The 24,560-nt window shown below is 45.4% G+C and overlaps 1 protein-coding gene across 1 annotated transcript in view; it reads left to right on the top strand.

Moving 5' to 3' along the window:
• LOC106744421 (ell-associated factor Eaf-like) overlaps nt 1–17,179 on the top strand; it is a 41,511-nt gene extending 24,332 nt beyond the window's left edge. Inside the window, exons 2-4 of the mRNA XM_014619181.1 lie at nt 11,993–12,071; nt 12,165–12,385; nt 15,016–17,179. Coding sequence (XP_014474667.1) covers nt 11,993–12,071; nt 12,165–12,385; nt 15,016–15,495 — 780 coding nt within the window. The 3' untranslated portion in view covers nt 15,496–17,179. The remainder of the gene's footprint in view (nt 1–11,992; nt 12,072–12,164; nt 12,386–15,015) is intronic.
• The last annotated feature ends 7,381 nt before the right edge of the window (nt 17,180–24,560 follow it).

Raw genomic sequence — 24,560 nt, 5'->3', positions numbered from 1 at the left:
ATAGCTTATGAATGCGAAACTTGTAGCCGTTTATTATAATTTCAACCAAAGGTTTCAAATAATTGGCAACTATTTATATCTATATCGGCCGAAGATGATAATATTATACTACATATATAAAAAATTTTCTGCGTGTCGAATACTCCTGATATTTGAATGCCAAAAATTTTTTATTGTTCCATCAAGAAATCGTATCACCTCTCATGTGTTGCTGGTATACCAAAATATTCAAGAAAGTGAAAAAGAAAATTTTATCGATCTTGCCAAAAGAATATAATGAATGAGGAAGAGGCATAACTTGATCTTGACGACTTCTTCGCTCATATTCTCCCGATATCTGAATGCGAGAGTCCAGAAAACCAATAAAGCTAAGTTAAATTAACCCAACTTAAACCTAAAATTGATCTATTTTCATGGATTTATATTAGACGAATATAATGAACAAATAAGTGACACACTCCTAAATTTTTTGCTCATTTTTTTTTTTAAGGACTACAAGTAAATTAAGGGTATTTATTGGGAGGATTAATAAGAAATCTGTGTTTGAATAAGCTATGTTTTTTATTTATACTTATTATATATTATAATAACAACGTAAAAGAATTACAATGATAAGAATTACATGTTGCAAGGGTCATAAAAAATAAATAAGAATAGAACAAAGCATCTAATACAATGCAATATATAATAAGAATTTTATGGTATTTAATATTACATATAATTTCGCACTTATTTTTCAGAAATGTCACATAAGAGTTAAGGATATGTTGAAAACTGACATCTGAAAAATCCAAATGCACAATTTTAAAGTGCACCAAATGCCATAAATTCTAAGACATCTTTTTCATACATCTCACGATTTTCGAGATATTCATTCACGATTAATTTTACCGAATTTCCTTCGAGATGAAGTTTCAACCCCTAAATGTACGAAATATATGCCTTTTATTTTTAGCTACTTTACACATATTCGAGTCCGACCATATCGATGAGGGACGATTTTACACGTGTAAAATGTTATTCGCACAGTTCTGCATCGTGTAATCATCACCGACAATCTCAAAATGTCGCCTGAGAGACAACTTTTAAGATTTAACTTTCTTTTATCTACCGTGGGGATGTCGAGTATTATGAATAAATAATTGCTCGGGCACATATTTGCGAAACGTTCGAACATCCGCGAACGACGGGACACGAGTAAGAGCAAATGTAATCACGTTGGATCCGATTTGCACGATACGATACGATCGTGACGAGCTGTGTGTAGTAGGAAGACTTACGAGCGGCATTCCGGCGTGTTATCGCCGGATCGCTATCGTCCCGTCAGAATCGTAAAAGAGATGTGTGCGCGCGATGCGCGAATCGATCGAGATATAACGGGCAGCGGAAGCTCTCTCGAAAGGAAAGCATCTCTCGCGTGTACGCGAACGCGACGCGCTGTAGTACGAGCGAACTTCGCAATTTTAGCTCTTGAACATTCGGAAGAGAAAGAGAGAAAAAGGGGGATCGATGCGAAAAACCGTGGCGAGAATGTCGTGAATTCAAACTCGTTTTCTCTCCGCCGGATGGAACGTACGGCGATTCTGAGGACATTTTTCTGCTATATACTTCGGGCTCGCTCGTTTGCGCTCGCTGCAATTATTTCCCATTTCTACGCATTCTACGCGCTTCGTGCGCTTGATGAATTTACAGATGACACATCATATTATCTTTTTAAATTATTTTTTATCCCGCAAGTGGAACTCGGCAATTCTGTAAATAAATTCGCGTATCGTGATTGGCAGAATTGCGGAGCACTCGGGGTTTTAGAAAAAATGGAGTTGAAAGATTAATCGTAAAATGCACAGTAAAAAACATTTTGTACTTGTTAAAATCGGGATTCGTTAAAATTTTCGCGATAAATTTTTAACATACCCGTGTGTCGATTTAGTATATTGTGTTTATATTATCTCGATACACAGTTTGCGTTCAGTCGACGTTTTGTCGATGTGTAAGTGTTAAAGTGACACATTTTATACTCAGAGTTGATTAACCCAGTGTTGATTAACATATCATAGATATAATTTAGTGTGAATTTTGGACATAATATTTGTGTTACTTAATCAATACATTCATCTTGTGTTAAATTAACACAAAAATTGGTGTGGACCGTTATGGACATGTGTTAAATTCAACAACAAATTTTTCATCATTCGGCAGTACGTGAATCAAAATCAGACGGCGAATATTTCTTGGGTTAAAATCAAATATTTCTCATTTTCATTGAAATCTGGAGCTGTAAATGCGCAAGTCACGGGATGACCGACAAGATGCACGAAGGGAATCCGGAGATTGGAGAGTTCGTGTTATTGAGAGAAGCAATGATTGCGCGCGCGCGCACACCGCGAGAAAGAGAGCAAGAGAGGTGTGTTTTATACGCTTGATAAATTTCACGTGCCGCTTTCTTGCGAAAGCAGAAACGTCCGGGTGCGCGTGCACTCCGTGCGCGTCGAACGCAATATCGACAACGGAGGGACGACGTTAAAACGACAATGACATGCGGTGCCGCCGCGAGATTGCGTAATCTGAAAGACGCGCACGGTCGACATCGTACCAAAAATTATACACGCTTTATCGGGGACGCGCGATTGTCCGTCGGCGTATATTTTAATCGTTGTTTGTCGCTACCAGGAGAGGAGCCTCGAGGCGGGACGCCGATCGAACAGTAGGATACACGATAGCAAATATTATGTCTCTCGTAAATACCTCTCACGCGAGAGAAAACATTTTCGGCAGATGCCCCGGCGGTGGAAAACATTTACGGTAGAGAAACGCGCGCTCGAAAAGTATTTGCGAAGAAAACGAGGATAAAAAAGAGAAATTCGGCGCGCGTGCGCGTACCTTTTTGTAAATATTTCGTGCGAGTACACTTTGTTTTCCGGTGCGAGTCCGCCCGACAAATATCTTGCTTTCCTCCCGTAGTGGAAATATTTTCCACCCTTGCCCTCTCTCTCTCTCTCTTTCTCTTTCTTTCTGTTGCACACGTGCGCGGTCGACGCGACACGACGCTATAAAAGCCAATTATTTCTAATTACCAACCGGTTATTTATAATTACCGGCGAATCGATATCAATTATTCTGGCGTAGCGCGTCTTCCCTTTCGATTTCAGTGTCCGCGATTATCGCCCCGATATCGGCGGCGAAAATAAACGACGAGCAGCGGTGTAACCCGGGTAAACGGACGGTCGATCGCTCGGTCGTCGTGCAAGATAAAGCGTTGGGAATTGACGATGACGACGACGAGGAGCGTATCCTCAAGTTACATCGAGGCTCACCGGAATACCGTTTCTCGTCGCTGGCGACTATGACATCCACTCTCCCTCGGGAAAGATAGAAAAGAGAGAGTGCGACATAGATAGATAGATAGATAGAAAAAGAGAGAGAGAGAGAGGACGTGCGAGAAGGAAGGGTCGAAAGGGCAAGGGGTAAGTTCCTCCGGGCGCACACAATACTCGGGCGAACGATCGATCCGGCCAAGTTTACCCTTTTTCTGAAACTGCAATTTCAATTGGCGGCGGAGGCGACGGTGTCACGTTTCGAGCGAGCGAGCGCGCAGCGCCGGCCGCACGGCGGTATCGAGCGGGTGCAGCGCGACGAGAGAGAGAGAGAGAGAGAGTAACTACGGGTTTTATGGTCCACCGAGGTGCCAGCTAGCTTCGGGGGAAGCCATAAAGTCCGTTACAACGTACGGTCGTTGTGCGCTTTTGCGAGCCGCTATGACGTTTCCCAGCGGCGCACATCACCGACCGACCGACCGGCCAACCGACCGTCCGTCCGGTCGACGCGTCGACGCCTCCTCTTCGTCGCTCTTTCACCGGCTCGCTCTATCTCCGATCGATCGGACGAACGACCTCATCTCTCTCTCTCTCTCTCTCTCATCATCTTTCTCTCGTTCATCCTCGCGTAGACCCGAGACATACGTCTCGCTTCGCCGGCGACGTCGCCCCGCGAATAATTCAGTCGGTTTGCCGACAGGGGCTTTATGGAAACGCGAGGTGTGAAACGCGCGGGGGCGCCTCTTAGGCGTTTAGGGGTGAAAGCGAGCCCCGTTTAACCCTCACGGAACCATGCGTGAATAAATTTGTTAATCCCAATGAAGTTGACGCGCGGCTGACAAGCGTTAGCCGCGTGTCTTTGCTGATACCTCGCTCCGACGCCGAACTCGCGATCCTGGGCGAATTAATTTCGCGCTGTCAAAACTGACAAACGGCGCGTTCACCGAACTACCGATCGATAAATGAGTAACAAGTTAATCCAAGAGAATTTCGCTGACCGCACACTGAGAGAAATTATGGTTATTTTCGGCCTCAACCACACCCCTTATGTTTTATGGTTTTTATGGTTTTAACCACATGAATAGTAGTAGCAATATGCATGTAAGGTTATTATCACTGGCCTTATAGTAACCCGGGAAGAAATTGAATTTAGTAATTGTCTAGTCATGACATAAAAAAGTTGGGTTTTACATCGCTACTAGCTAGTAGCTAGCCATTAGCTCGGAATGTAACGCTCACTTCTTCTAATAGCTGTACTAGAAAAATTAGTTAATAGTTAGACAAGAAATAGTACACAGTCATGTCAAATAATTTCAGTTAGCCACTAGCGAAAAATGTAACCGCTCATTTCTCCGAGTGGGTGTAATAGAAAAATTAGCTAGTAGTTAGATATAATAAAATGAAAAAATGTATTTTTCTTTTCGTTGATTTCTAGTGGCTGGTTGGTTTTTTTTTTTTTTTTTTAGTCAGAGTTTCGATTTATTTTCTTTCTCTCACGAAGAGGTGATCCAATATAGTTTGGTTCTTGAAATTCTTCTTGATTACGTGTTATGTCCAATTCTATGGAAAAATTTCGTTTTTCTCTGCTGGACTTGAACCTGAGAACCTCTGGCTCTTGAGTAGCCTACCTTACGTATTAGACTACTATCACAGTCGCTAATAAATGTTTTATATTGGATACATTTACTTTACTCAGCGCAGTTCTATCTCATAGTTAGACGAAAAAATTACACAGTAACGAGACAGAAAGCTCGGTAAATCTTTCATGGAAATTGAATATCAAACTACGTCTAGTTAGCAACAGCAATCCTGAATAGAAATTGAATGTCAGAATTGTCCACCCACTAGATAGTAAATCTGTGTTTTACATTATTGTCTATGAAAAGAAAACAAATTCTTCTTTCGAGTAAATGATAATGAATTTTTTCTGTATATTTATATTTATATGTGTATTAACATTTTTTTATTCTGTATATTAATATTTGTGATGAGTATATTTTAATACTGTATCAAGAAAACTTTCTTGTTCAACTTGAGAGAAAAAAATAAACTAGGTAGTTGTTTTCCTTCGCAGTACAATATTTTTCTATGTGCAGAAAAAATGATTCTCCTGACTATAATTCTCTCGCTATGATTATAGTTACAAATGCCAACTATTTTCTTCACCGATGCACCGATTCACCAGTCAGTGCACCGATGAGCGTGCGATAGCGTGTTAATGCGACCGTTCGGAAGAGAGAGATCTGACATTCTCCTTCAAAAATTATTCCTGCACGGCTGTACGGGTGTTCAAAAGTCTCACGGAACGTGTTTGAAAAACATTCAGATTTATGTCACTGGACGTAGAGATAGACGATAAATACATCGCGTGTTTCGGTGAGGCGAGGATAATCGCGAAGGCATATCTCTCTATGAATCCGGCGTAAATGAACACTCTGAGAGTGGTAACGAACTATTTCTGGCTGAGATGACACGTGTTACGTCACGCGATACAATGTAACACGCGACGGAATCCTAATCGAGTGTTCTCTGCCGATCGCTCGCCGTCGCTCCCAAATCAGTTTCCGTCGCGCGGAAGCAGACGGAAGGAAATCGCCGCACGCGCTGAATATAGCACATTCCTATATTTGGCGCGTATAAATCCTTTTATCCCGAGCAGTGACATTGGCTCTCGTTCCGAAGCATACTCTGGCCGGTTTTCCCTCCACACCGTGTGAAACCTTACACCGAACACGAAATGAGATCGCTTTCTTCTCCAAACGCATAATAAAAATGTATAATATATTCCAAATATCTAATACTCTTCGCGTATTTAATCTTGTCCGTTAATACAAATATTTATATACAATGTGAGGCAACAAATATCACCATCCGGAATATCTTTGAAATAGGAGAGTAGGAGACAGAGATTTACCCGATAGAAATTGCGCATTGAGGTACCAATGATCATTATTTCAGACCAGATCACCTTCCGCAGATGCAAACTTTTTTTTTCATCTTCATCTAGTCGTTAATAAAATATTATTTTCATTCGATGTCGACTTCCGAGTTAGCACCGCGTCTTTCGAGGATTTCAGATATTATTTCTCGAAGATATTCAAAGTGATAATAACTATGCTCACCTTGTATATTTAAGTAGAATATTTCATCTAATATATTTCAGCTGCTCTCTTATCTGTCTCCGGTTCGACTTGCGTGAAACTATTCGACAGCACGATCTCCTGATCGTTCCGAGCGTATCTCTGACTTTCATTACCCCCATTAGTTACGTTCCAAACGATCAACGCCAGAGACAGAGATAAAGAAGCGTTTTCGCCACCTGTGTCAAATCGATAAACAGTCACGGGTGAAATTTTCTCGATCCATACAGGCTCGCCGAAGAGGGTGAGCTTAACTCTCGAAACAAAATTCATGTCGGTTCGGATCCGACCTGCAGAAGCATTTTGTAATTCTTTCAGCTAATTTCTTCGACTTGACACTTTTTATTCTCGTAAGTTGGAAAATATTTAAAAGTGAACAAAATATATTGCAAAATATGAAAATCCCTGAAATATAACAAGCACGGAAGCGTTAGAATATGGATCCGGTCGGATCCGACCCGATCTTGTTATTCGAGGGTTAACAATCCGGACGTCACGGCGGATCTTCTTCAGAAATATCACGAGAGCGCTGTCGCCCACTATTGCACCTTTCTCGAAACGTGTATCGGTGCGCCGTGCCATCGGTGTTAACGAGAGACGCGTCGTCGTCGTCGAGTCCGAAAGCAGCCGACGTCGGCGGCTTTTCCGGTCGAAGGGCTTCTGGCTCGCGAGGCGTCCAACGTTACACCAGGATGGGAGCGAGGCGTAATGTTACACTGCGAGCAGCCGATCGATACGAGTGGTACACGGACGTACATTCGTCGTCCTCCCTCTGTGTGTCAGTCACCGTCGTTCTCTGTCGCGTTGCCGTCTCCGTACACCCTCTCTCTCTCTCTCTCTCTCTGTTGTCGTCGCAGCCGCCGCCTCCACCTCCGCCGCAGCCGCCGCGTCCCTCTTCCGCTTTCCCTTTCGACGGCCTCGGACGAGCGAGAACGGAAGGGGTGCTGAAAACCCCTTTAAAGCTTTAACGCGACCGACCCGTTGGTCGTTAGCGCGCACGTGGCAATTGCTCGCGAGAGAAATAGCTAGAAAGAGAAAAAGAAGAGCGAAGGACAGCGCGAACGAGCGGCTTTCATCGGTTTCTTCCGTGTCGATCGCTCGTTAAATCGCGATCACCTTGCCATGAAATTGCACAATGATGTTCTTCATACGTCGGCGTCGGAATGCGGCCGGGTATGCGATACAGGGATTAAGGTACGCAACGCTCCTAAGTCGGATCGGCGAAAATGTCACTGATTGAAGCAATAAAACAGTATTGTACTGATAATCAGTGAATATTCGTTAATTTTTAGTGGAAACACTTTCGCTTAACTCTTATGTCTTATACTTCACTGATTTTGGCCAGTAAGAGATTCATTAAATCGCGTGATCACTGTTACGCGTCCCGTAAGCAGAAATACACATACATATAAGCAGTCAATCATATGTCGTATTTGACGTAGTTCGTAAAGTAACTCAAAAGCCAGAAGATTCGAGTCCTATCAGCATGAGCATGCCTTTCAATCAAGTGTAAGTTAAATTAATTAAATATAATCAGGAGTATTTCAGATAAAATCATTGACATCTTAAGAATTACAAAGATAACAAGAAAGAAGTAATATCTTTTTTCACTGTTTCTGCAGTCTAGACTCCCCTGATGGAAACGTTGCTGGACAGACTTTTTCAGCGGAATTTCATCGATTTGTGATGCTATATTTATAACTGTGACTACCAGTGACTATTGATTGCTTCTCAATGATAATACACCGATTGCACCTTAGAGAGTAGACGCAATGAGATAATTTCGCCTCCTCTTTCCGTTGTATTTTCGCACGATAACGAATATCGAAGAGAGCTCTTCGTAGAGAAAAAAAAATTCAGAGAGACACCTCGTGACACTTTGCGCGTCTCTGTGAGACGAGGTGAGATTTTTCTCACTCATCACGTGTGCTGGCACGTCGGAAAAATAGAGGAAACAGGGAAAAGGGTAACCGCGAGCCGGGTGTTCTCGCGTCCGCGACTTTCTCACTCACGGTCTCCGTGAGTGAGATCGATCTATTTCGACGTACTGCGACCAGTCGGTCTGTCGGTCGGCCGAACGAACGGGACGGACGTACGTGCATGCGTGCGTGCGTGCGGGACCACCGAAGACGCGCGCGAACGAAAAGGAAAGCGCGGATCGTGAGTGCGTTCGCACGCGACCTCGTTCTTTCGCGGCGCGCGCTCGTCGGCACTCCAAGCTCGTACGGCCTTCTCCGTTTTACCTCTCTCGAGGTGCGCGTACGTACCGCACCATCCTCTGCCAACTGTCACGACGTGACGTCTCCCGACCCGCCTTTCACGAGCGTGCAAGCGTGCGTGCGTGCGTGAGAGCGGATGTCTCAGATCGAAGCCGCTGCTATCCGAAGGAAATAATTGTTACCGGCGCAACGAGACTCGATTCGGAATTCGAGTTTAACCGGGAACCGCACAGTCGCTCAGGCCGAGGAGGCGCGGAAGATCCCAGAGAAAAACAAAGACAGAGAGATAGATAGATAGATAGATTGATCGAAGCTTTTTATTTTACTTATTATTTATTATTATTTTATATTTTGTAAGCCTATTATTTTATTTACTGTAAGCTCGTTAAGAGCTCGTTAAGAGACGAGACCCCTTAAGATATACTATAACGAGCTTGCAACAAATATAAGTAATTATGAATACACCGAAAAAAGATAGTCTTAAATGAAGAATAAATATTCTCATGTATAAGCAAGAATATTATAATCTTCTTAGAAGAATTTTAGTCTTAAGTTGAGTTCAAGTAATACTTGCATTAATACAAATTCAATCAAATCATGACTGAGGCCGGTATTCATAATCGGATCTTTTATATTTAAGACTGTCTCAAGTTCATCCGCGGATGTTTCGTAGCCAATGAAATGAGCCTACAACATCTGAAGATAAACTTAAGACGGTAAATATAAGATTCGACTGAATACCGGCCTTCTAAAAATCTCCTAAAAAGATTATAATGTTCTTGCTTATATATGAGAATATCTAATCTATCTAATCTATCTAATCTTAATTTAAGTCTGATTTTTCTGTGTAATACTATAGTAAAATATAAAAAGAAAAATTTGAGAATAAGTTACAGAGATAACGACGAGTGCATGAATAACAAATCAAACCAAATACGCAATGAGGAATGATGTAGAATGAGTGATCGATACAATATGTATCCATGAAACTACGCGCGAGTACAGGTAACGATAGAAAATAGAAACTAAATACAAAAAATAAGTATAGAAAAACTAGAAAGTAATCTTTATTAGTGAGTAATCGATGCGGTTACTTACGAGAAAATCTTACGATAGAGTGAAAATGAATAACGAATATTAATAATTCAATCATGAGATGACCGAGTGCGTAAAAGCGAACCGCAGAAGACGATAATCTGAACCACGAAATCAGCATTTCGCATTTCATCGCTCAACAGCTTTTTGTATAATTGGTTTTGTGTAATTGGTTTGTATAATTGGTTTTGTACAGTAGAGAGAAAGAGAGAAAGTATTGGTTAAACTTGGCATGCTAATTGGTTAATTCCAAGCGACTCTAATGAGAATGACCCGAAAAAGTCGAGGATTCCAATATCGTGCACCTATAAATATCTTTATTTTTCTTTTTGCCTACGGACTTGCCTCGGAAGAGGCGTTACGCCCCGGAAAATCATTATCCGTGAATTTTCGGCAAATTTCGGAAAATTCAGAGGGTATTCTCATATATAACGAAGCGTAATAATAATACTAGCGTTTATTATGTGTATGCACGGTGGCGATTTTTGTTCGGCCGGTCTCAGGACGGAAGCGGTCGCGAATTAAAGCCCGACTCTGTCCGTTCGATTGTACATGAATAGTCGATGTCACGGAGATTAAATCCCGCCGATATAATGATCTGATTTATATGCAAGTTTATCGTGAACCGAGTGCAACGGCGCGTCACTGATATCTCTATATCCACGTGCAATTGACGCTCCTGATCGAACGGTCGAGCGATTTCATTTTCTGCGCTAATTTATTCACGACGGCTCGACGGTGGCTTCACACCCGCAATCTCTTCACCTTCGGCGTTTTTGCGCGCGATCGTGGTCGCCCACCTTCCCTTCTGTATGCGTGTAACACTTTATTGCGACAATTAGAAGATCGTTTCCACTTGCTTCGTTTAGCAGAGATATAAAAAATTCCAATTATAAGATACCTAGTATATAATTATCCTCCTAAATATCAAGATATTTATATTTAATATCTTAATATTTTTCATAAGTTTAATAATAATAATATTTTGTTAAGTATGAGTATAAATATTTGTTATATTTAAAATTATTATTTAAATGTTATTATAAAATATTATCTACCTCTTTTATTACTATTTTACTATTACGTACTTCTTAATATTTAATATCCGATATATTATGTAGTATTTTTTTAACATCTCATTTTATATAAATACCACATTCTAGCTGTTTATTTTCTTACATGCACTTAAAGTATGATTCTAATAGAACAATGTAATAAAACTATCCATTCAATGCGATCCACCTGTTTAATTCATTGGTTACCATAGCGATCGCGGATGACTGACGCGTTTAATTAACTCACGTACAAAACAGACATCTTAAATGAAATGCACGTGATCAATAAGGGATCCCTGAAACAAAGGTGCAAGATATACGCGTCCGGAGGGAAATCCGTAGACTTATATACATAGACTGCGCCTTCTTATGACAGCTCGTAAGACAAGACTGAAGGATAGCTATATTCTTCTTCCACTGTCTGCAGACATGTTATCCTCGTCGCATATAAGGAAAAGTGAGGGTTTAAGAGTGAAGCTAGACAAAGATGGGTTGCTTGCGACCCACGCTACTTCTCTCCCTAGTCACGGCATGCAGTCTCTTGTGGAAGCGTTCGATCTATGTATATAAGTCTCTGAGGAAATCGCACTTACCATATCTTTGATTGCTTGAACTTTAATTGAGCTTTCGAATGAACAACACTGAAAATCCTATTTAGTTAACCCTTATCGGTCGTAAGTCACCTCTCACGTGACAACAATACTTCGTCGCTGCGGTCGTACATCACTTAGGAAGTGACAAGTTCGCATATTTACCGAAACCAGCTACAACCTAGTGAGAATCACGCATAAAAAGCTAGCATCCGATAAGGGTTAACTTAAATAAACATTTATTTGGATATGGACAAACAAACGTTTTGGTAATGAGAACCAAAATTTGGTTCTCTGAAACGAAAATGAAGAAAAAAAGTTCGGTTTCAGAGAACCAAACCTTTAAGTTCAGAGAACTAAATCTTGATTCTCACAAGCGAAACATTTGTTTGTTCATATCTAAACTGAAATTTTATTTTGAGTCAACTAAACGTGTTTTTCAGTGAATGGAGATCAGCGGCCAGCGTGTCGAGTGCGAATTAGCGATATCGTAAATTTTCTAGCAGCGATATCCACATCGCTATCCGGCGACTCTATTCGCCGAATGTTCGTCCCTAAAATCGATCGTCGCGCTTGCAGATGCTGTCGGTGACACAAGGAATGGAGGTCGGCAGCAGCGGACACGGTGCACACGGTGGTCTCGGCGGTGACCCGTCTGGTGCGGTCGGTGGAGGCGGCGGTGGCGGAGGGGGAGGAGGAGGTGGAGGAGGAGGAGGTGGCGGCGGCGGCGGTGGTGGCGTCGGCGGTGGAGGCGGTGTCGGTGGTGTCGGCGGCGGCGGCGGTGCCGGTGGTAGTTCCAACAGCAGAGACATACAGGAAGTGATGATCGCCGCGCAGAGAGATCGGGCGATTCGCATGGGCAGCGTACGGCAGGATCTCGTCCTCGACTTACCACCGAGACTGCAACTCCCGGACGGCGAGGAACGTCCGTACGGAGCGCACATGGGCCTCCACCTCCGCGACCCGGAACAGGTGAGAGACGAGGTTCGGCTTTCTGGGTCCGGGGACTGTCCGTCGTCCCCGGGAACTTGGGAAACTTGGAATTAATGATAATAATAATAATGGTAATGATGATGACGATGATAAAATTTAAAGAATTCAACGAAAGGGGGGGGGGGAGAGAGAAAGTAAAAAGTGACTATATACCGAAAAATAAGTTTGGTTGGATTTATTCATCCCGTCACTCAAGTCACCTTTTGTCAACACTTTTCCTTGACACTTTTGTCACTAAAAAAATTCACTATTGTCTAAAACGGTTTAATATAGTCACTTTTTTCCTCAGCTAAATTTGTAAAATATAGGCATTCTATATATATTTTTGCCGTCTCTCTTAATAAAACTGCTCCGAAAGCGTACTTGTATCATCTATGCCCTTGATCTTTCCTTGTTATGAACTTTCAAACGATACTATGAAAAGAACTCGCTATATATGTTGAGTTATCCCAAAGATAAACCTGGGAAAGTAAATATTATTTTTATTGCTTAAATGGCCTTAACTACTCTCGGAATTTGACAAAAATATTATTTTTGGTCATTGTTTTGGCGTCTGAAAGATCATTTTCGTCACCTTTTTTGCCTAGAAGCAGTCACTATTTCATTTTTTTTGTTCCGATGACTGACGGTGCTGTGATAACGATATTCTGAAAAATTCAAGGAAAGAAAAAAAGTGGCTGAAAAGTAAGTTTGATTGAATCTATTTGACAATGGACAACCAAATGCGTCTTGGTTGAAGGAAACAAAATCTCCCAAAAGTTCTCATGAACTAAATTTGGTTCTTACAACCAGGAATTTCCTTTTCTTTAACCAGAACGCGTTTGGTTGTCAGACAGATCCAGCCAAACTCACGTTTCACTGTAGTAAGAGCTGATCGGAGGTGTTGGTTGTCATAATATTGCACTAACAAAGCGGTTCGATCTGAAGATTGCCAGACGAATTTTGGGAGTTCGATTCCTCGCTTTTACGAGCAATATTTCTCGCAATAGTACAAACTTTCTTCAACGTTAATTTAATAAGACAGGAGATGTATGTGTGAGAAAGAGTCATATTATTTTAAAAAATCGAGAGCTATAAAATAACCTTTGACGTGTAACGATTTGTTACTAATTGGTCGCGCACATAGAAAGTCCAGCAACCACATCTCGGCACGTGTGTGGCGGCAAATATAATTATATCTTCTCGTTGTATTAGTGTAATATTATTGCGAGCAACTCTTACGATTGGCTCTTATCAGCCACTTCTTACCCTCATTGAATAATAATGATGATGATAATGATAATGATAACTATATAATAATTCTCAAGGAATACTCTTCCGGGGAAAACGGAGGATTCTCGGAGGGAAGGGGATATTTTTCTTGAAACTATCTCTTCGTGGATTCCCCGCCCTTATCTTGATCGAAATTGCACGAGACTGCACTCTTTGTTGTTCCTCGGGATTTTTTAGCATCTATTATTTGCAACTCGATTTACCTTAATTTTTCCCCACAACTGATCACAGATGGAAAACTCGGAGAAATTAATTCGATAAACGGATTAATCTTATAGCGAATTCGGTCGCTCAAACTAGTATGCGCTAAGGCTTGTTCATCGTCCGTTCTTATATTTAAAGATAGTCTTGAATAGACCTTCAAATACTTCTTAGTTAGCAAAGTGATCTGTACAGCACCCGTGCAGATCGTTTTATTGGTTAAGAATTTTGAAGATATATTTAAGGTGACCTGAAACATAAGAACGGACTATAAACGAGCCTTATACTATAAATCCAAGTATATCATTACACGCATAAACGTCCAAAAATTACATATTTTACTGAAGCTACTTTTATGTTTTTTGCAGATTTAATTTACGTCGTTTAAAACTTTAAATCGTTAAATTAACATGTTAAATTACGACGTGTTAACAGTCGTGATTTAAAATGGCAAAACATGTGTAAGAAACGTGCAAGAAGAGCTTCGGCTAAAAGATTTGCGGCGTAGTGCGAGCGGCTGAATTCGCTATTAAATTCGCTCGAAAATCTCCGGAAACTTGGAGTGATTCTCGGGGTGGCGTTTACCTCCCGTCTCAAACGAACGCCTCTGATGAAGACGGTGAACCGACACGCGCCGTCGCGACGGGACTTGTCCTCGCCGGGGGGGAACGACCGAAAAACATATTTATTTATTCGCTTCCTGTCCGCTGCGCAAAACCCTCAGGTTCAAGTACTTATTACGCCTCGTCATCGTTCGCAGACGGCGGGGATATTAAACTGCGGACTGCTCGAGCGAGGCTTAACGCTATCGCGATCGGCGCGCGAGTCGAGTGATCGATGCTTCGCGAAAAATAGAAGCAAACTCCTTGTAAGTTCGCGAACACCGAAGAACCGCGATGACTGTCTCTCCCCCTCCCTCTCTTTCACCATTTCCCATCGCCAGCAGACCGGCACTTGATTTTCACCTTCTCTCGTCCTCGCACGTCGCGCAAGATAGCTGGCCGGCGCGTAGGTGTCGCCGAGCCTCGTTATCGACCCGGGGGCTCTACCTTGAACGTCCAAGGGTCGCGCGAATTTCCACCGTGCCGCTCCCCCTTCTGCCGTGACCGAGGACTAATTGAATCTCTCGTTTGCAGGAGAGCGAGATTTACCAGAAGTGCGTGCGACCGCCGCCGAATCGCACGGTGTTCGACAGCGAGAGCCCGCCGCCTTACCGTAGCCACTCGGGCCTGATGACGGACACGCCCGGCGAGCGGCTAATGCGGAGCAACAGCGCCGGCAGCTCGCTCCTCAAGGTATTCCGGAGGTTCCCGCATTCCGGCGGCTCGACGCCGGCGGCGGCGGCGGCGATGACGACGACGACGACGACGGCGGCGTCGGTGGTGGTGCCGAGCAGGAGACCGGCCATGTCCAATTATTCCGAGTCCAATAGTAACCTGAGCAATCTGAGCAGTAGCAATCTGTCCAACCTCACCGTGGTGCCCTGTGAGACCGAGGAGAGCCGGCAAGAGCAACAGCACCATCACCATCATCACCATCACCACCACCACCACCACCATCATCATCACCACCACCAGCAGCAGCAACAGCAGCAGCAGCAGCAGCAGAACGTCTGATCCGTGGTAATAAGACCGAGGGAGAGAATGCGCGGCGACGCCGCATCGTCGTCGTCGTCGTCACCGGTGACAAAGTGGAGGACGACGACATCCTCCTCGCTCGCGCTGAGGAACGACGCCGCCGTCGTCGTTGTTGCCGCAGCTGCCGCCACCGCTGCTGCCGTTGCCGCCATTGTCGTCGCAGCCGCTGCATCGCCCTCGAGAACGAGCGATGGATCGACGACTGTCCTTCAAGACTGACTCGCGGGAGAAGCTTCAACATAGGATAGGTCCCCCGGTCGTGTCCCATCGTGTTCAGCGAGGAGTACTGTTGCACCTGTCAACGCGCGCGCGATGACTTACTCCGCACGGTGCGCGAGACACTGAAGAGGAGGGTATCCCAGCCGGTGGTATCCTCGTTGGATCGTTCTTCCGGCGTTCTTAATAATGAGAGATAGAGAGAGCGAATGAGAGAATGAGAGAGAGAGAGAGAAAGTAACAGAGCGAAAGAGGATCGTCCGTTCGTGGCCTAAAGGAGGGCCGGCGGAGGGTGGAAAGCCCCGGCTCCGAACTGACTGGAGTGAAATCGTCAGTCATCAAAGACTGCGCTCAATCGCCGTGCGTTGGTTCGCCTGTCCTCTTTCTCCACCGGGGCAGTCGACGCGCCCGCTGCGTCGCCGTCGATGACGACGCGTCTCATTGTGCAATTCCACACGCGGCCAGTGTCTAGCCTAGATCTCAGATTATTCCAAAGCGGAGCGGTTACGAGGGTTGGTGGAAAATCAACGGGGGCGGGAGCGGGAGAAAGAGAGAGAGAGAGAGAGAGACACACACACACACAGACGGGAAGAAAAAGCGGAGGAGACGGTCGAATGCCCGGCGCGGTGGAGAGCCGCGTTACCAACGCGCGACGCGAAGAAGCGGCCTACCTAGTAGTTGGACGAGAGACTCCCCCTCTGTCCGGGGATTTCTGGCGAACACGACGGCGAAGAAGAGGCTCCACTTCGCGGAGAAGCGACGGACGGGCGGGATTCGCGGCTCGCGATATCAACCGGCGGCGCCTACGTAGCAGATTGGATATCCCGGCGGCCGCCGGTCGCGCCTTCTCTTCCGGCCCTCGGCGGAGGCTCGATTCGTCGGACATCGCGGAAGTTTGTTCATCGCGACGAAGACTTAGTAAATTATTTATTGCCGACACACGATATTTTATTCGCGACGGGCGGCTGCTGCGCGCGCGCGCGCGCGCAACACGCGGCCGGACAGCGCGAGCGGTTGGCTTCCTCGCGCGGTGGTTGGTGGTTTTGTTGTTGTGTGGAGAAGCGACGGGGACGACACACACACACACACACACACACGCACACGCACACACACATTTACGCGAGTTATTGCATGAGCGAATCGTTTGATGATGATGATGATGATGTTGATGATAATTATGACGATGATAATGCTGATCATGATGATGATGTTGATGATAATGCAGATGATGATGATGATGATGATTGCGTGAGTGCGACCAGGCGTGCGTACGAGTAAACGCAACGCGCGCGCGCGCGGGGGCGAGGAAAGAGAGAGATCGGTAAGTCTGATAGGTAGGTAGGACAAGAGAAACCGCGCAAAAAAGCGCGGCTAATTGCAGGATCGCGGGAAAGAAATACCGAGAAGGAGAGAGAGAGAGAGAGAGAGAGAGAGAGAGAGAGAGAGANGAGAGAGAGAGAGAGAGAGAGAGAGAGAGAGAGAGAGAGAGAGAACACACAGAGAAAGAACGAAGAAAGTGCGCGCGCGCGTTGCGTATGCATGTGAGGAGCTAGGAGGATTAATGTAGTGCCAAGAGTGAAAAAAAAAACGGAAACTCTGTACATATTAGGCTAGGTAGTTCAATATCAATATACTTATTACGACTAAAAACGATATACTACGTACCGATTTAAAGGTAAACATCAAACATACGTTACACACGCATACCATAAAAAAAAAAACACGAGGTGGCCGGCCGTGCGAGAGCGCGACGGGGCGCGCCCACGCCCCCCCCCCCCTCCCCCAAGACGAAAAGATGTGCATTCTTCCGACGGATGTGACGTCGAGTGTGTGTTCTTCTTCGCACGCTGCGCGCATGTACCTCGGACGATCGACGGTGTCAAACTCCCTCTTCACGGTGCGAAAGGGTATTCTTTCGCTTTACGCGAGCTAATCCCGCTCGATCCCTCTTGAATTTCAATTACACCCAAAATCAATTATTCTTCTCCTCTAAAACGTGTGGGAACTGTGTCGGAGGAAAGGGCGTGCATAGTGGAGAAAATTGATGTGCACGGAGATATCTCGTTTCGCCCGGCAGCGGATTTGTTTGCGCGACTTGCAACTGAAATCCAATCTCGAAAGCTGGAAACGATCGAAGGCCGATTTCCCGATTGTGATTAGCGATCGGAATGAATAAATGTTGTTTCTTCGTGGATTTTAGCGTCGAGGATAATTAATGCGAGAAGAGGGGAAACAGGGCGGATTCGGCACCGACGGTGCTGGCTGGCTAATTCTGTTTTTTCAACGATCGTCTATCTCTTTCTGGGTCATTGATCCAGTTGCAACACAGAGAGGAAATTGAGTTAATCGCTTTAATTAAACCGAGCTGAGCTGCCCGACTGATGGCTGCAACCCGATGCGCCCGGCGATCGAGCGCGGTACATTGGCGGCATCGAGGAAGAATCGCGAATCGGTCGAACAACGGTCGTTATTTGTTCGACAAACGTTTTTATCGCAAACAGGGAGTTACGTTTGCGGCGGCGGCGGCGGTGTGCATTAAACTAATGGGGCGGTAGAACCGTCGAACGGGCGTGCGCCGCATCCCTTTCGCGTTTCCGAATGGCTCGCACAACTGTGTCCGAGATATAACGCTATCTTTATTATTATTCAAATAGATAAGGCCTCAGTTCTTTGATGAAATAGGACGAGTTCTGTTTGAGCGAGGGATTCGTGCTCGACGACGCGCTCACGATCGCGAATGCGACGCGTCCGGATTTCGGCGTTCAGTTTCCCCGCGCACTCAGTTACGATAATTTGGCCCCCTGTTAATATATCGAGTTGATAATCAATCTTGCATAAATTATCGTGTAGATTCGGATATAAAATTGCTACGAGTATCATTGGATCAACGGTGAGATTCGTGGCGATTGGAAAAAATAATTTTATCGTGAAATCACGAATGCTGCCAGTTTTACTCGCGCGAAAACGAAATACGTAGCTCGATTAAATCAAGTTTGGAAACTACTAAAAGCCACGATAGTACACACATATACACACACACACACACGCACGCACACATACGTCCAAAAGGGGATGGACGTGCGAACGCGCCGTCGACTTCGAATCTCAGTTCCGAGACAGAGCGAATCACTCGATTATTTTATGAGAAGTCACCAATTATTGTATTTCTTAAGAGTCCGAGAGAGGGAGGGAGATAGAGAAAGAGAGTGAGAGAGCGAAAGAGAGAGAGAGAGAGAGAGAGAGAGAGAGAGAGAGAGAGAGAGAGAGACGCGAGGAGAAATTGCAATGAAATTTACCGATATGTTTCCCTTTGTGACCAACGTGACGTGCGTGTGGAATGCGCGAGGCAGAGAGGCGGAATCCCCGTCGGGCACCTGGTGTACATCTCCGTTGGCGTTCATTTCGCGAGCTTCCGCTTCGTTTCCAAGGACACCGGCGTCCTCTTGAATCCCTCGCTCGCCGAGCATTACTCTGTTGAGGGAGGGGGGGGGGGGGGAGATTCTCGATTGGTGGCCCNGGGGGGGGGGGGTGGAGATTCTCGATTGGTCGCCCGCGATCTCGTCAAATCGTCGCTCTCGACACACGACAAATTCGGCATTCTCAGCGTGCGCGATGAAGGCGCAATCGGCGTCTCGACCGCGGGTCCTAATTATCGTTAATGAATTCTTCGTAAGAAAGAAGGAAAGGAAGGAAGAAAGAATGAAGGAAAAAAATTATTAACCTTCGGGAGAAAGGGGAGGGAGCAAGACGTCTGGGCAGTTTGTATAACACACGTGCGACGTTGTTCTGTTTCACGTTAGGTTTATTAGTCGCTACGTGCGGAGAGGGCGAGTCGGGGAGAGGGAGTACTGTCTTTCTGTTTCACCTTTGAAATGTGTTCACGCGCATGCAATATTAGGCGACGAAGTTTAATCGTATTCTATGTAAAAAGGCGCGCGCGCGCGCGAGAGAGAGGGGGAGAGAATAGAGAGAGAGGGAATAGAGAGGGAGTGCGTGCAGAGCAAAGTGATCGAGGAGAAATATCGGGAGAGATGTTTGTGCGCGTCCGGTAGGCGAATCAAGTGTATGCGTATGTGTGCGTGTGTATATGTGTATGTGTGCGTGCATGTGTGAGAAAGGGAGAGACGGAGGGAGGAAGAGAGAGACAGATGGAGAAATCGACCGGAGGGAACCGACGGTACGCCTCAAACAATCGGGCTACGACCGATCGTGGAGGAGACTTGTGTTCTTACGTGAGATTAAGTATATTCTTACCTGCGACCGTCACTCTTTGTCGCTCGGTTTTTCTCCATGTCTCTTTTTCCCCTCTCTTTCTCTCCCTTTCTCTCGACGAAACTAAACGAGAGAAATTGGAGCGAGCGAAAGCGTCGAGGCGGGAGGAGAGGGCAGGGTATAGAGACGAATTCGAAAAGCGGGAGGAAGGAATATATAATTCGATGGGTCCTGTGCAAGTTTCGGTTAAATTCGCGACGTCGTCGACCTGTAGATTGAATTGAGAGAGAGAGAGAGAGAAAAAAAAGGAGGGAAGAAAGGACGACGCGACGAGCGAGACAGATTTTAGATGATAAGTTTCTAGGCGAAGTAAAATTTTTAGCGAACTTGATTATCTAATTATTCGCTATCGAACATCGTGATATCTAGCAATTTGTTAATTGGGATTTTGAGAGGTGCGAGATGTACGAGTATAATCGTGGCCTTTCAACACGAGAGAGAGAAAGAAAGAGAGGAAGGAAGAAAGGAAGGAAAGAGAGAGAAAGAAAGATGCGGCGAAAATGCGGTCAAGGAAGTTTAATATCCTTCCTTCGTGCCGACTTGATTCACGGCTCCAACACAAAGATTGTTATTTCGAGCGAGTAAGAGCAAAAAAACTGCGTCTCCCGCGAAATCCGTTCAGCTCGAGCGAGCCGTTCGGCTGATTAAATTATCAAACCGAATGCTTGACGCGGCGTTCCGAAGAACAAGAATCAAGTTATTTCATTAGTACGGTCTAAATCGAGCGGAGTCGTCGGCGTCATCGGCGACGGCGGTATCGCACGAATTTTGTAAATAACTCTTATCGGGGTATCACCGCCTCGAGCGTCGCACAAATAAGATTCCGCTCTCAGCAATCTTGTCTCAACGAGAGCAACGAGTCGCCGGTCCGATCGCGACATCGGCGTGCGACGTCAGCGGACGACTCGACGGCGGAATCGTAATCGCGCGAAGTTTTGGAGACCACGAGGCGCGTCCTCGGCGAACGAGGAAGCGACGAGAAATCGGGATATACGCGAGAGCGGAGAACGAGTGTATAAATTTCCCCGAGTCGAAATTTTGGTCCTGCTTTAAGTCTACTCAGTTCTACATTAAGTCTTCAAGTGGAGAAACTAACTGATAGTGCTCCCCCGATGACACAAAAAGAAATGGGACCTCCCGGGGGGATTTTGAATTCTATTAAGTCTTTTAACGGAGAAAAAATAACTTCACATTTGCAGCATCAAAGGAGCGCAATAGGATAGGATACCTTTGATGATTTAATGTAGAATTCGACTCGATGTAGAACTAAAATTTCGACTTGGATCAAGATGTATCCGCCGAAACGATCCGAGTCGAAGCAGAGAAAGAGAGAGAAATTAAGCCGTAGTTTACATGTTAGCGCGTTCGATTCGTTTTCTTCTTGATCGGAACGTCGGCTGGACCGTCTCCACGAGTACGTGTCTCCGGTCGCCGGAGAGGCCGCTTCGCGCATCCGATTCTTCGTCGGTGACCTCCCCGTCCGGGAGTGCCTCGCAGGAGCGGAATTGAATTTCGCCAAGACGTCGAGGTCGAGTCGACGGCCGCCGCCGTCGGATAAATCTAGTCACGTTGAGCCGTGATAACGGGGGATCGAGCGACGATCGTTTGCATCCGGTAGTGTCGCCGACCGATATACCGGTCGTTCTCGCCGGCAAGTTCTCAGCGCCGAGGAAAACGACGGCGGGACGGACCCAGAGAACTCTGTCTTTCTCTCTCTTGGGCGCAATGTGATTTCCCAAGGTGTTCCAAAAAGAAAAAAAATAAGCAACTCGTAGCCTCCCTCGCGGCGGAATTGCGGCGGGGGGAGGAGCGGTTGCGAAAGCGGGGCTCGAGCGCAGCCCCCGGAGAAGTTTTCGTTTCTATATAAGCTATAATTATAATCGTACTGTTAATGAGATCGGTATGTCTAGTCTCTCGCGGTGAAGGGCAAGTCGAAGGAACTCATCGTCCCTCCGACCGAGATTCTACGCGCCGAGGGAGAATTAATCACAGAAGCTAAAAATCTAGCTGTGGCAGTTGGGACAGCTAATGTTGCTGCCGCAGCTAATAAATTTAACTACTGTAGCAACGACATTAATTATTATAGGCAAAATGCATTTGCTGTGAGGCGCAACTATATGGTTCGCTGTAGCGTGTTAGTTCGAACAGCTAATCAATTTAGCTGCGGTAGCAATGACGGTGTCTTCATTGCTGTTTAGTTTAGCTCCTGTTGCGAATTCTTTCTCCGCGCGTAAGCAGACCCTTCTTTGGGTGTTTCCGTTTCTCCTCCCGAGAAACAACTCCCTCAAACTCGGAGGGACTGACGAGCTCTTCGACTTCCCCGGTCCGTGCTCCGCGAAGCGCAAATTCGATGTTATGAAGGAAGCAAAATTAAAAAAAGAAAAATGGAAAAAGAAAAAAGTCGAGGTGATTAGCTATATTAGACACGCCTATAATATGCACAGACCCGCGAACCGGATGCAAAATTGCGAATCGAATCAAGAGGACAGCAAACACGCCGGCAGGGATATCATCTCGTCGTTGTTCGTAGACGCGTTTTATCCCGCGGTTAGCCCTCCTCCGATGATGCGTGGTGAGTGCGACGGAGGTGTTTATTCATGAGAATGAAAGAGGGCGAGAGAGAGAGAGAGAGAGAGAGAGTGTGTGTGTGTGTGTGTGTGTGTGTGTGAAAGAAAGAGAGAGCAAGAGATGAATGAGTTCACGGTAGTGTGCGAGGGAGAGATAGAGATACGGAAGAAGAGAGGGTGCATATCGCGAGGTTCGCGCGACGATGGAGGAGGAGGGAGCGCGATGAAGGTAGAGGAGAGAATAAAAGACAGAACCTGTCGCGTCGTGCGGCAAGTTCACACCAACAGCAAATCGTTCGACCGTTCGTGGCGATGCGCGAAATGCGGGCGAGAATGGAGAGAGAGTGTGAGAGCGAGAGAGCGAAAGAGAGCCAGGGAGAAAGGGAAAGGGAAGAAAATGGACAGAGGGAGATTGGTGGGACTCCTTTCTTTTTTCAAAGTAATCGATCGATGTCGTAGGAAACAGTGTCGTTTAAAGTAGTAGATCGCTTCCGAGAGTAACACGAGAGAGAGAAAGAGAAAACGAAAAACGGTATCAAATCTCGTCCTTGAGGGGGGAGAAAAGAAAAGAAAAGTGAAAAGCGAGAGTTCGTCGCGAGATGCAAAGAAAAGGAGATCGGGGGAAGAAGGGAGAGGTGGACGACGAGGGCGGGAAAAGCGAGGAGGGAAGAGGAAAGATCGCGCGAGTTCGTGCCGCACTCGGAGGGAGGCGCGTCGCGCTGCGAAATTGCACATTTCGAATGCGAGTCACGTTCGTTCGAGCGCGCCATGACAGGGCGAGGGAGGGAAGAAAAGATGGAGAGAAAGGGAGAGAGCGAGCGAGCGAGAAAGAAAGAGTGAGAGTGAAAGAGAGAGAGAGAGTGAGAGAGAGAGAGAGAGAGAGAGAGAGAGAGAGAAAGTGAGAGAGGTTAGAGAGGTTAGAGAGGATACGCGGAGAGTTCCGTTCTTTTTTCTTTTTGTTTCTTTTTTTTTATACATTATAGAGCGTCGTACCACACTATCACATAGGGAAAAAATAAAGAAAAGACATGTTCGTTGTTCACCGCTCTGGCTTGCTAGGAGAAAAAAAGAAAAGCAAACGATGTAACACACAACGGGCTGGCAGGGAGACCATTCGGATCGTGAGGGGGTGTTTTCTGGGGGCGAGAGTGTATCTCGTCGAGGAGATCGCGAGAGAGCATCCCCGCCGAACGGTGCTCCAGCCTACCCCCGATATAAATCGGCAACACTTCGACATTGCAAGATTATTGGTGTACTTATCACGCAGTTTTCTACAAAATAAAGAAAACGGTTTTGACAAAAAAATCAGAATATGTGAGAGAAGCATTTGCGCGTGCTGATTATTTCACGATTTCCTCTTCCTGGGAGGGGTTCATCCTTTCCTGGTCCCTCTCCTCTGAGATCCGTTCGCGTGTGAATTATAATTTTGCGTGTTAATTAGTTGATGCGCGCCTTGTTGAAAATTTCCACGTGAATTCCCGTGAAAATCCAAGGAAACTCGTGTAAATCCATGTAGGAAATTCACATTGCGTGTGAAAATCCGTGTAGAAATCTATATGGTTTGTTACGTAGGACTTGAGTTTTTGCTGTAAATCCCCAGAGGCAACTATGGGATTCCATATGGATATTCTATATGAATCTCCACTTGTTTTTCTTAACAAAGCGAGTCGTGACGGTGCGCGAAACGACGAACGAATGGATTAAAGCTGCGTCTCATTTCTTCTGAGCGTTAAAAACGGACGTTTGAGTTTCACTTTTAGCCCGTCAATGCGAAGTTTCATTCTTGTTCGACACTGAGAAAATTAATTAGCTCTGATTAAAGTATAAATTTTATTCTTGAGTTTTTAGTGAGTATTTCCTTGCGCAAATACAAGTGCGCAAAGAAGATGTTCTGGTGAAGAACATATACTACGTTTCAAATGGAATAATTCTATGACCGACCGTCGAAGAGGAAAAGTAACGTCGTTGTTGCTAGATATTTCCAATGGC

Source organism: Dinoponera quadriceps, unplaced genomic scaffold, assembly GCF_001313825.1.
Source record: "Dinoponera quadriceps isolate SergipeBrazil2010 unplaced genomic scaffold, ASM131382v1 scaffold777, whole genome shotgun sequence".
In the NCBI taxonomy this organism is placed as follows: Eukaryota; Metazoa; Arthropoda; class Insecta; order Hymenoptera; family Formicidae; genus Dinoponera; species Dinoponera quadriceps.
The sequence above is the reverse complement of the archived record's forward strand: the minus strand, read 5'-3'. Positions and strand labels throughout refer to the sequence as shown.